Genomic DNA, 11,499 nt, shown 5'->3' on the forward strand with positions numbered 1-11,499 from the left:
AAAAAAAAAAAAAAAAAAAAAAAAACCATTGACTTTCAAGTTGTCTTTATAGTTTGTCAAGAGTAGCATCTCTTACTTTTCTTTGCATTAGTATTAAATCTCATATTTAAATTCATTAGGAAGTATGGAATCCATTTTTTTTTCCTTTGATTACCATTTAGATCAGATATTCATTTGTGGAAAGGCATTCAGTCCCTTTAAAATGGGCCTCAGGTGGTTTTGCATTGAATATTTCCTGAAGCTTGATAAACTTTTAATCTAGATTGAACTTTTTTTGGTTTGATCTGTTACTCTTAATAAGTAATGATGTTAGAATCACTACTCATATAGAATAACTTTTTTTCAAAAATTTCTCCCATTGGACTCTGAATACAAAGGTTAAAATGACAGTGGTCTCAGAATTCAAATAAATAAAACCGTATAATACTGAAGTCTGAATGCTACATGACTATCACAGTTTGCTTGGTGTAGCCATGTATAACCATTTCTTTTTAAACAAAGGTCAACAATGAAGATCCTTTTAGTTCAGCCACATCGAGCTCTGTCAGCAATGCAGTGATTACAAAAAATGTATTTGAGGAAATATCGGTCAAAAGTGAAGATGAACCCCCAGCACTGCCACCAAAGGTCGGAACTCCAACAAGACCCTGCCCACCACCACCTGGTATGAGATTTGGTACTTTTCTTCAGTCAACTACATGGCTTTTCTCTTTCTGAAAAGTATTGTGTGGAGCTTACTTATATAAAGGGCTTTAAATGAAACAAGTCAAACATATGTCAGAAGCCTCCTGCTGTCATTCATTCTGACCTAACTGCCGAATTACAGACATGCACCTAAGAGATCAGCATGTGTACATTTCATGAGCTGTCTTTCTGCTAAGACCTGTTTTTCTTTTCTTTTCTTTTCTTTTTTTAACTCAATCATTTCAGAGAGGCAGTAAATGGAAAAGGGAAAGTGTCAAGAAAATCTCTTTGCCTTTTAGAAACTCATTGATTATCCATTTGAATAACAGTTTCCTGTACTTTGTTGTTTTAATTATAATTTATTTAAGAGAAGATTGTTTCAAAGTCCTTTTCCCGTAACGTATAAAGTCTTCCTTAAGTCCTTTAATGTGAGAATATATGGCCTCTTTAGTATCCAGAATTCAGCAATATAATGATTTGAAACAAAGTATTGGTTTTCTTGAAGGAAAATGGTATTTTAGCTAACTTAAAAGATTCCTTTTTTTTTTTTTTGTGAGATGGAAACTTGCTCTGTCTCCCAGGCTGGAGTGCAGTGGCACAATCTCAGCTCACTGCAGCCTCAGCCTCCCGGGTTCAAGGGATTCTCCTGCCTCAGCCTCCTGAGTAGCTAGGAATACAGGCATGATCCACCACGCCTACCTAATCTTTATATTTTTAGTAGAGATTGGGTTTCACCATGTTGGCCAGACTGGTCTGTATCTCCTGACCTCAAGTGATCTGCCCACCTCGGCCTCCCAAAGTGCTGGGATTACAGGTGTGAGCCACCACGCCTGGCCAAGACTCTTTTCTAACAGTGATTTTTGTCTTATTTTTGTTTGTATGATTAGTATGTGTGTGTATGTATATGTTTAGCACTATACAAAGGAAAGTTTGTTTTGTTTTTAGGTCATAATAAGTGGGTAAAAGGATAATTCCTTGAGTAGTTGTAGTGCTGTTGGGCTATTATGTGAGAAGACACATTTTAGTACATTTTTTAAAAAATCATACCTCGGCCGGGCGCGGTGGCTCAAGCCTGTAATCCCAGCACTTTGGGAGGCCGAGACGGGCGGATCACGAGGTCAGGAGATCGAGACCATCCTGGCTAACAAGGTGAAACCCCGTCTCTACTAAAAATACAAAAACTAGCCGGGCGAGGTGGCGGGCGCCTGTAGTCCCAGCTACTCGGGAGGCTGAGGCAGGAGAATGGCGTAAACCCGGGAGGCGGAGCTTGCAGTGAGCTGAGATCTGGCCACTGCACTCCAGACTGGGCGACAGAGCGAGACTCCACCTCAAAAAAAAAAAAAAAAAAAAAAAATAAAAAAATCATACCTCATTCCTTGGGAAATTTTCAGTCTCAGTGGTTACAGATTAATACTGCCTTTTCATCATAACCTTTCCATGGTCTTGAGCAGGTAAGTTTTTTTTCTTTGACTAAAAGGATTGCATGTACAATTGTTAATACCTGATAATCTGTTGAAAAATCAGGTAAAGGAGTTAAGTGATTCCTTCTAAGGAAAAGTAGCTTACGTCATATATTTCTAGAAGTGAGGTTGCCAGAATATATTTAAAAATAAATAATGGTTAATTTGCACATTTAACATTTTACACTTGCATGATGCTAATAGTGAGGTTGTTTTTTTAAATCTTAAGTAAAATAATATGCTAGTGCTTTTGTTAAATCTAAGAATCTTCAGCCAAGTGATTGTGTATCATTGTAAAAAGATTAAGGAAAAGACTGGTTTGTTGGAAAGAACACTGAACTGGGAGTCTAAAAATCTGGGTTCTGTTTCTGGATGTTCCGTAACTGTGATCTTAAGTGTATAATTTCATATATCTGACCCTTGGCTGTTAAATATTGGCAGCAATTCTAATTTTGCCTACTTTCACAGGATTATTGGAAGGATCCATTGAGATATGAGCATCTTTTCTAAGCAGCTACAGTGATGGAATCTGTTGTGTTATGACTGCTATTACCAGCTTACGCATTTTAGGAAAAAAATATATTTAGAGATATTTTGATCCCTAATTTTATTATCTTTTATTCTAGAAGTACTAAGTTTAAGAAAGACTTAGAGAACTTGTTTGAAAATGGTAATGAATTAGTGAGTGACTAATAGGACAGAATACTATTGTTGGGTCAGAGATTATTTGATCAGCAACCACAAAGATTTAGGCCCTGGGCTTCAAAACATTTTTTCTTCATTTTGAAATACAGTAAATAACAAAAAATTGGCAGGGTTTTACTACAGTATTTTTAAAATTTTATGCTCCTAAGTATTGTATCTAGAACTAGAGAAAAATCAGAAGAATTTTCCCATTTTTCAGAGGTCATTTGCTCTTACTGCCACTAGTGGATAACTATTATCAGGCTGAGGGTTATAACAGCAGAGGCAGGCCATTTCTGTCTTTATTCTTTATTATTCTCCTTCTGTTTAATCCATTCGTCTCTCTTTTTGGGAACATGCTGCTTGGTTGTGGCTGGGGGATGGTGGTATTCAATCTCTGGACAAAAATATGATTCCTGGCCCATCCTTGCTTTGCTATTTGTTTCATTAGCTGCACATAGCTGGAATCTATTTGAGAGATCATATGTGAAGAATTTGAGGACAGATAGTTGGTGTCGCCATTTAAGACAATATTAAGAATGTGTGTCGGGCGCGGTGGCTCAAGCCTGTAATCCCAGCACTCTGGGAGGCCGAGACAGGCGGATCACGAGGTCAGGAGATCGAGACCATCCTGGCTAACACAGTGAAACCCTGTCTCTACTAAAAAATACAAAGAACTAGCCGGGCGAGGTGGCAGGCGCCTGTAGTCCCAGCTACTCGGGAGGCTGAGGCAGGAGAATGGTGTAAACCCGGGAGGCGGAACTTGCAGTGAGCTGAGATCCAGCCATTGCACTCCAGCCTGGGCGACAGAGCAAGACTCCATCTCAAAATAAATAAATAAATAAATAAATAAATAAATAAATAAATAAATAAATAATGTGTTTTAGGTACTCAGTCATCCTCTACCCACGGTACTTTAATGCTATCTGTGTACATGTTCTTGTGTGCTTGTATTTGCTGTATTTACTAGTTGAATTAATTGTGATGATTTTGATCCAGGGAAAAGATCCATCAACAAACTGGATTCTCCTGATCCCTTTAAACTGAATGATCCATTTCAGCCTTTCCCAGGCAATGATAGCCCCAAAGAAAAAGATCCTGAAATGTTTTGTGATCCATTCACTTCTTCTACTACTACTACCACTACCAATAGAGAGGCTGATCCAAGCAATTTTGCCAACTTCAGTGCTGTAAGTACTGTGAATGAGCTTTTTGGGGGAAAAATCTTTGAAGAGTTTTCAAAGATTATTTTGGAGTCTGCCAAGTTTGCATCATTTTAACTGAATTTACCAAGATACTGAAAATAATCTTTCATTCTTCCCCCAAGAAAAACCTCTGTTTGATCCTGTTTTGACAGTTCTATGGTTGTTCCATTGCACAAATGATTTTAGTAGTCTTAGTTCTTGTCATATATACAAGTTGTTTTGTAAATCTTTCTCTTAGTCTTGGTAATATAAGTAAAATCCTAACAGTTGTTATTTTGTGGATGGTTATGGGTGATGATGACTTAATGAACAATTACAGAGTCATTGGTGTCTGCCCACTAGATGAACAATGCCAGTAATAAGTTTGTGCATTTGCAGCTGTGTATGTGTGTTTGTGTATAAAGTTTTAATGATTTCTGGAGACCAGTCAGCAAATATTATATCAGAGGATAGGGCCAGAGATCATTTGAATAGAAAGTAAAACTATTAAACTTATATAGTCGCTTTTAAAAAATGTAAATGCCAGTTTTATGAAATAAATAAATAAATGGTTGTCAGGATTTAAACAATCTTTAATTATTTGGAGAGATCTAATTCACTAACTTCTCATGTATACTCTGCATTCTTTCAGAGATGTCTAAAATAGGAAGATCATTAGAAACAGTGGAAGGGTGCCATGATAACAGCATAAGCAGGGCGTATAAAATCACAGAAATGGGGCCACCAACCATGGAGGTATCAGTCTAGAGGGACATAAAGCAATGTCATATATTCCATTATTATTCAGTAAAACAAGTTATTTTAAATAAATTCTTAGACTGGGTAACAAAGTTTCAGTTTCCCAGTTTTTTCAGGCAAAATAACCTTCGTTATCACTGCCTGTTCTATAAAACAGGAATTTTCTTCTGTTTATCACCTTATATAAGCACTTGAGATGATTTTGGAAATAGGAGATCTAGTGGCCAGGTAATTCTGCCTAATAGTTCCCTCCTCAGTGTAGCATTGGGCCATTCAACCAGTTCCTTTTCCCTGCAGCTGTTTCTAGTTAGAAAGGAGGTAGTCAAGAATCTGCATGCAGGCTGGGCATGGTGGCTCATGCCTGTAATCCCAGCATTTTAAGAGACCAAAGTACTTTAAGCACCTGTAGTCCCAGCTACTTGGGGGGCTGAGGTGGTGGAGGTTGCAGTGAGCCATGATCATGCCACTGCACTCCAGCCTAGGTGACAGAGCCAGACCCTGTCTCCGAAAAAGAATCTGCATGCAACTAAGACGACTGAGCTCCCAGCTTTTGAATCTGTACTCTAAGTTCTGGTGGCTTCTCTTGAATGTGAAGGCGGAAAACAGGAATCAATATTTTGAATATTATAAAAATGGAGTGTCAGAATTATACAGACTTTTTTTTTTTTGAGATGGAGTTTTGCTCTTATTGCCCAGGCTGGAGTACAGTGGCGTGATCTCAGCTCACCACAACCTCCACCTCCCTGGTTCAAGCGATTCTCCCGCCTCAGCCTCCCAAGTAGCTGGGATTACAGGCATGTGCCACCACACCTGGCTAATTTTGTATTTTTAGTAGAGACGGGGTTTCTCCATGTTGGTCAGGCTGGTCTTGAACTCCTGACCTCAGGTGGTCCACCCGCCTCAGCCTCTCAAAATGTTGGGGATTACAGGTGTGAGCCGTCGTCATGCCCAGCCTGACTTTCCTTTTTTTTTTTTTTTTTTTTTTTTTTTTTTTTTTTTTTTTTTTTTGAGACAGAGTCTTGCTCTGTCGCCAGACTGGAGTGCAGTGGCGTAATGTCAGCTCACTGCAACCTCCACCTTCCAGGTTCAAGTGATTCTTCTGCCTCAGCCTCCCAAGTAGCTGGGACTACATGGGCCACCACACCTAGCTAATCTTTGTGTTTTTGTAGTAGAGACAGGGTTTCACCATGTTGGCCAGGATGGTCTCGATCTCTTGACCTGGCGATGCACCTGTCTTGGTCTCCTGAAGTGCTGGGATTAACAACCGTGCCTGGCCCAACTTACCTTTCATTAGATGGAATTTGATTTGTTTCAAGCAGAGAATCAAAAATTGGCCTTTTTAGGGGGTTATAATTCTCTTAGTGTAAAATAATCCTCTGGTAGTTTGTGGCATTTAATATCTTAAGTATGGTTTTAGCAAGTCAAAATCTGGTTGGGGCCATACAGGGTGGCTCATACCTGTAATCCCAGCACTTTGGAAGGCTAAGGTAGGCGGATCACTTGAGGTCAGGAGTGTGAGACCAGCCTGGCCAACATGGTGAAACCCCATCTCTACTTAAAATACAAAATTAGCCAGGCGTGGTGGCACAGGCCTGTAATCCCAGCTAGGGAGGCTGAGGTGGGAGGATCACTTAAGCCCCAGGCGGAGGTTGCAGGATCTGAGATAGTGCCACTGTCCTCAAGCTGGGTTACAGAGCGAGACTCCGTCTCAAAACAACAACAACAACAACAACAACAAATCTGGTTGGAAGGAGGCTTGAACAACAGCTGAGGCATTTTGCTCCAAACTCTCAGTATTGTATAATAAAAAACAGCTTGTTTTTTCATTGTGAAAGATGTGTTAAGTGTTACACATTTCGAAGTTTTGCTTAATTCCCTAGGGGAAAAAAACTACCATTTCTAAAGCCTGACAATGTATTTTATTTCATCCTTTCATGAAGGATTTTCTGTGTGACAAGACTTGAAACCAATTAGAATTTTTTAATTTAGTATTTGCCAAGGTTGCTGTTTGGGGTAGATAAAAATGTTTCCCCAATGTAATAATTATGAATGTTAAGATTTTATTTAGACTGGTCTAAAAGTTCCCAAAGCCTGGAGAAATCTTCATAAAGCTTTTTTTTTGGGGGGGGGGGGGGCCCCCCCTCTCCAACTTGCTGGAGAGCGGTGATATGATCACAGCTCACTGCAGCCTCAACTTCCCAGGCTCAGGTGATCCTCCCAAGTAGCTGGGACTATAGATGTGCACCACCATACCTGGCTAATCTTTTAGTAAAGACAGGGTTTTGCCATATTGCCAAGATGAACTTCTTGAATGTCTGAGCTCAAGCAATTGGCCCACCTTGGCTTCCCACAGTACTAGGATTACAGATGTCAGCCACCANCTCACTCTGTCCATCTGGCTGGAGAGCGGTGATATGATCACAGCTCACTGCAGCCTCAACTTCCCAGGCTCAGGTGATCCTCCCAAGTAGCTGGGACTATAGATGTGCACCACCATACCTGGCTAATCTTTTAGTAAAGACAGGGTTTTGCCATATTGCCAAGATGAACTTCTTGAATGTCTGAGCTCAAGCAATTGGCCCACCTTGGCTTCCCACAGTACTAGGATTACAGATGTCAGCCACCATGCCTGGCTCAAAATGCTTTTTATAAAATATGATTAGGTTCTTGGGAGGCCAAGGTGGGCGGATCATCTGAAGTCAGGAGTTCGAGATCAGCCTAACCAACATGAAGAAACCCTATCTCTACTAAAAATACAGAATTAGCCGGGCGTGGTGGTACATGCCTGTAATCCCAGCTACTCGGGAGGCTGAGGCAGGAGAATCGCTTGAACCCGGGAGGTGGAGGTTGTGGTGATCCAAGATTGTGCCATAGCATCCAGCCTGGGCAACAAGAGTGAAACTCCGTCTCTAAAAAAAAAAGATTAGGTTTACATCACATCTTACTTAGTATACCCAATACTTTAATATGATGTATAGCAAAATCAGCTTTTGTTTGTTTTGCTTCTTAGCTTTTCTATACACTAAGGGTTAGGAAACTACCAGTGGGATTAAGTTAAAAATGATTTATCATGTGAGGGTCTCAGTAAAGTTGAAGTGGTAAATGTTTTATATTACATTAGATCAAAAAGGCTAGTCCTCTCCTGTTTTTAAATCTTCTAATCTACTATAAGCATTTCTACTTTTTTTAGTGATATATATATAACATTTTATATATATGTAACATTTTATATATATATATATATTTTTTTATATATATGTATTTTTTAGATGGAATCTCACTTTGTCACCCAGGCTGGAGTGCAGTGGTGCAGTTGCGCTCACTGCAAACTCCGCCACCTGGGTTCAAGTGATTCTTGTGCCTCAGCCTCCCAAGTAGCTGGGATTACAGGCATCGCCACCATGCCCAGCTAATTTTTGTATTTTTAGTTGAGAGGGCGTTTTGCCATGTTGGCCAAGCTGGTCTCGAACTCCTGACCTCAGGTGATCCACCTGCCTCGGCCTCCAAAGTGCTAGGATTACAGGCATGCATGAGCCATCACATCTAGCCTAGTGATATTTTTAACATTTAGTTTTATATTCTATCTATAGATTGAATTAATTTCTTAAACTATGGTTTAATAACCGGTTAATATTAAACATGTTTTCAGAAAAAAAAAAAAAAAGAATTAACAAGTAACCAGACTATTTCCAGAGTCCTTCAGGTGAAACAGGTTAATGTCCTTGTTTTTATTTGCTTTACTCATTTATTTATTCATTTGTTCATCGATCTTTTAAATGGCAGTATCCCTCTGAGGAAGATATGATCGAATGGGCCAAAAGGGAAAGTGAGAGAGAGGAAGAGCAGAGGCTTGCCCGACTAAATCAGCAAGAACAAGAAGACTTAGAACTGGCTATTGCACTCAGCAAATCTGAGATATCAGAAGCATGAAGAATTCTCTTGTTCTTTGGCAACAATATAGTACTCTTCTTCCTGAATGCTGAAACTATTTACAATGTGTATCAAAACTACCTGTGAGCATGGGAATACAAAAGGTTTGAGATTCCTGTAAATGTGACAAAATTTTAGGATTTTTTTTTCCTTCATTACAGATTCGTCTTTTTTTTTTCTTATAAAAGCCGTAACCCAGTCAGACAAATTCACCTTCACTTAGGCCCCTGGCCCCTGTTCTGGTATACATTTACTGTGAGCTTTTGCCTGCCTGTGCTATTTTACTTGTAAAGCTAGAGCACCCAAGCTTCTGCTTTCTGGAATATAGAGAAATAGTTTCACCCTGCACTACGCTGTTCTGTAGTTATTCTGATGATAGCCAGTGAGATTCTTAAAGTTTGCAGTATTCTCCCCTGATTGGAATGGTTGAGTAAGGATAAGGGAAAGAATATCTTACTTCTTTTATGATTGGTGCAAATTGGTTAAAGTGCATTTTAAATTTCCTTATAGTAAAATACTACTTAATTTGTTTTTTAGAGACAAGGAAAATATTTTGCACAGATTTACTCCACTATGGAAAAGGGACACTTTAGGTTGAACCATTATAGCCTCAGATTCGATCTTTTCCTAACTAAAAATAGTAAAGCCTCATGTGTGAAATAAATTTTTTTAAAGATTTATCTGGATTTAGAGAATCTTAGATCAACAGATACCTCTCGGTGTGTTTGCTAATTAATAAAAAATAGTTTCTTACAAATAAAGTTTGTAAGAAAATGTTCATTTTAAGTACTAGATAGTGGAGAAAATTTATCACCTAAAATATACCCATCAGTATAAGGCAAGCAAAAGTCTTAACATGGCAGCCATTCTGCCTTTGCCGTGGCCCTGTCCTGTTTAGTTCTTAGTGGGTTTATTTTTGTACTTTTGCAGAAGAAACTTCAGCAAGCTAGAACTGGAAGGTACTTTAATTTTCATATATACTTGTGTTTTTTTTTTTAAATGAAGGCTCATTTACTTGAAATGTAAAACTTTCACTGAATACAAATAGGAAAAAAAGTGATGTGTTTTATATCATATTGCTTTTTGTCCATCTTTGTGGTTTAGTTTATTTACTCACTTCATGTTTTTCACCTATAAAATTGTCAAGCTAGCAACAAAACTGTTGTTTGTTTAATTGGGAGAGAAGAGACCTGTCAGATTATCAAAACTCTTCACGTGTTAAAAGACCATCTCCTGTAAAACCGACCTAGTGGACAAGCTGAATTTGAAATAGACTGTGAAGTAAGCTGTAACTTGTCATTTTAATTTTGTTTAACATGGTTACTGACTTAGATGATGTATTGAATACCAAGATAAAGAAAAATACACCTAAAATCTAATTAGAATTACCTGGGTCACCAAGTCAAGGTAGTATTGATCTGTGTTAATCTGAGTAACTTATTGCCTAGCCTATAAATAAATTTCAAAGTATCCAATTCATTTCTTCTTGAAATGGTGCTTGTTTTCTTTCCATTACACAATTGGACTCCTACAGTTTAAAACAAACTTTAAACCACTATCTTGCACTGCTTACTTTTTTCTACATTTGTAAATAGAAACATTTCTGCATAAAAGTCATACATATGAAGCAAGGGCTGAATCATAATCACAAGGCTTTAATTTTGATAAACAAATCCAGTGACCTAAGGATTTTCTTCAAAATTTGACTGAGAAGTTAAGTATTGGGAGTTGCGATAGGTGGTATTTTTGTTTGTTTTCTTCCTCTTAAACTCCTTAGGATAAAGGTAAGTTGACTTGAACAACTTTCTTTTGCACTGGGAAAATGAGCAAATGTTGGAAATGCTTCAAAAATTTTTTTAATTAAAAAAACACTCGAAATTAATAAATACCTATAACTTATAAACACCCACTTTCAATGTAATAAATGTATCCTAATCTTATGTATGTTTAACTGGATTACATAGATTTTTATCTTTTGTTAAAATGTGTATACTCCGTGGACCAATATAATATTAAAGTATGTATATATTATATAAATATATATGTATATCTATGTGCTCGCTTGTGTAGGATGAATGTCTTAGAGTCGTTTGTGGTATTTTATGTTGTTGACTCTGGCTCCAGGGCCTGTGCTTGAAAAGGACAGATAAGTATTGCCCAGAGCTAAGTGGCACTACTTACAAAGTTTTAAACATCTTCTACATACTGATTCATGTGTATTTGAGCTCTCTTTATAGAATTTTCTCTTAAAGTTTCAAACCTCTAAGTTGTAGCCTGTAATTATGAGAACAGTAAACTTTAAGTAATAATAAAGAATCCTATCCATATATCTAATTTGCAGTGGAGTTTTGCATGGTTCTCTGATTATGTCCATGCTGTGTCCAAGGAGGAGTAGCTATATACAATCAGCACAGATTAATATGTGTAAAGGGTTTGGGACAGCACCTGGTATAGAATAAATAATAAATGTAAACTATTATTTTTGGTTATCATGTCCTTTTGCCTGCCTGTGCTATTTTACTTGTAAAGCTAGAGCACCCAAGCTTCTGCCTTCTGGAATATAGAAGTCTTTCATGTCTTTTATGAAAGAAATGAAATGTATATGCATAAAAACAATGCCTAAAACATATGTGGCTTTGTATATATGTGTCGAATAAGAATTTGTAGGCCAGACGCAGTGGCTCGCGCCTGTAATCCCAGCACTTCGGGAGGCTGAGGTGGGCAGATCACCTGAGGTCAGGAGTTCGAGAACAACCTGGCGAACATGGTGAAACTCTGTCTCTACTAAAAATGCGAAA

General features: G+C 38.1%; 1 protein-coding gene across 5 annotated transcripts in view; it reads left to right on the forward strand.

Moving 5' to 3' along the window:
- The window catches only part of EPS15 (epidermal growth factor receptor pathway substrate 15), a 131,612-nt gene extending 120,432 nt beyond the window's left edge, over positions 1 to 11,180 (forward strand). For 4 of the 5 annotated variants that reach the window (XM_017875436.1, XM_017875435.1, XM_017875438.1 and 1 more), the window contains 3 exons: positions 502 to 664; positions 3,828 to 4,018; positions 8,555 to 11,030. In XM_017875436.1, the coding sequence (XP_017730925.1) occupies positions 502 to 664; positions 3,828 to 4,018; positions 8,555 to 8,701 (501 nt within the window). In that variant the 3' untranslated portion in view covers positions 8,702 to 11,030. Of the gene's footprint in view, positions 1 to 501; positions 665 to 3,827; positions 4,019 to 8,554 lie in introns of all 5 variants that reach the window. The other variant, XM_017875434.1, reaches the window with a different exon arrangement.
- The last annotated feature ends 319 nt before the right edge of the window (positions 11,181 to 11,499 follow it).

This window comes from Rhinopithecus bieti, unplaced genomic scaffold (genome assembly GCF_001698545.2).
Source record: "Rhinopithecus bieti isolate Rb0 unplaced genomic scaffold, ASM169854v2 scaffold_10017, whole genome shotgun sequence".
Taxonomy (NCBI): domain Eukaryota; kingdom Metazoa; phylum Chordata; class Mammalia; order Primates; family Cercopithecidae; genus Rhinopithecus; species Rhinopithecus bieti.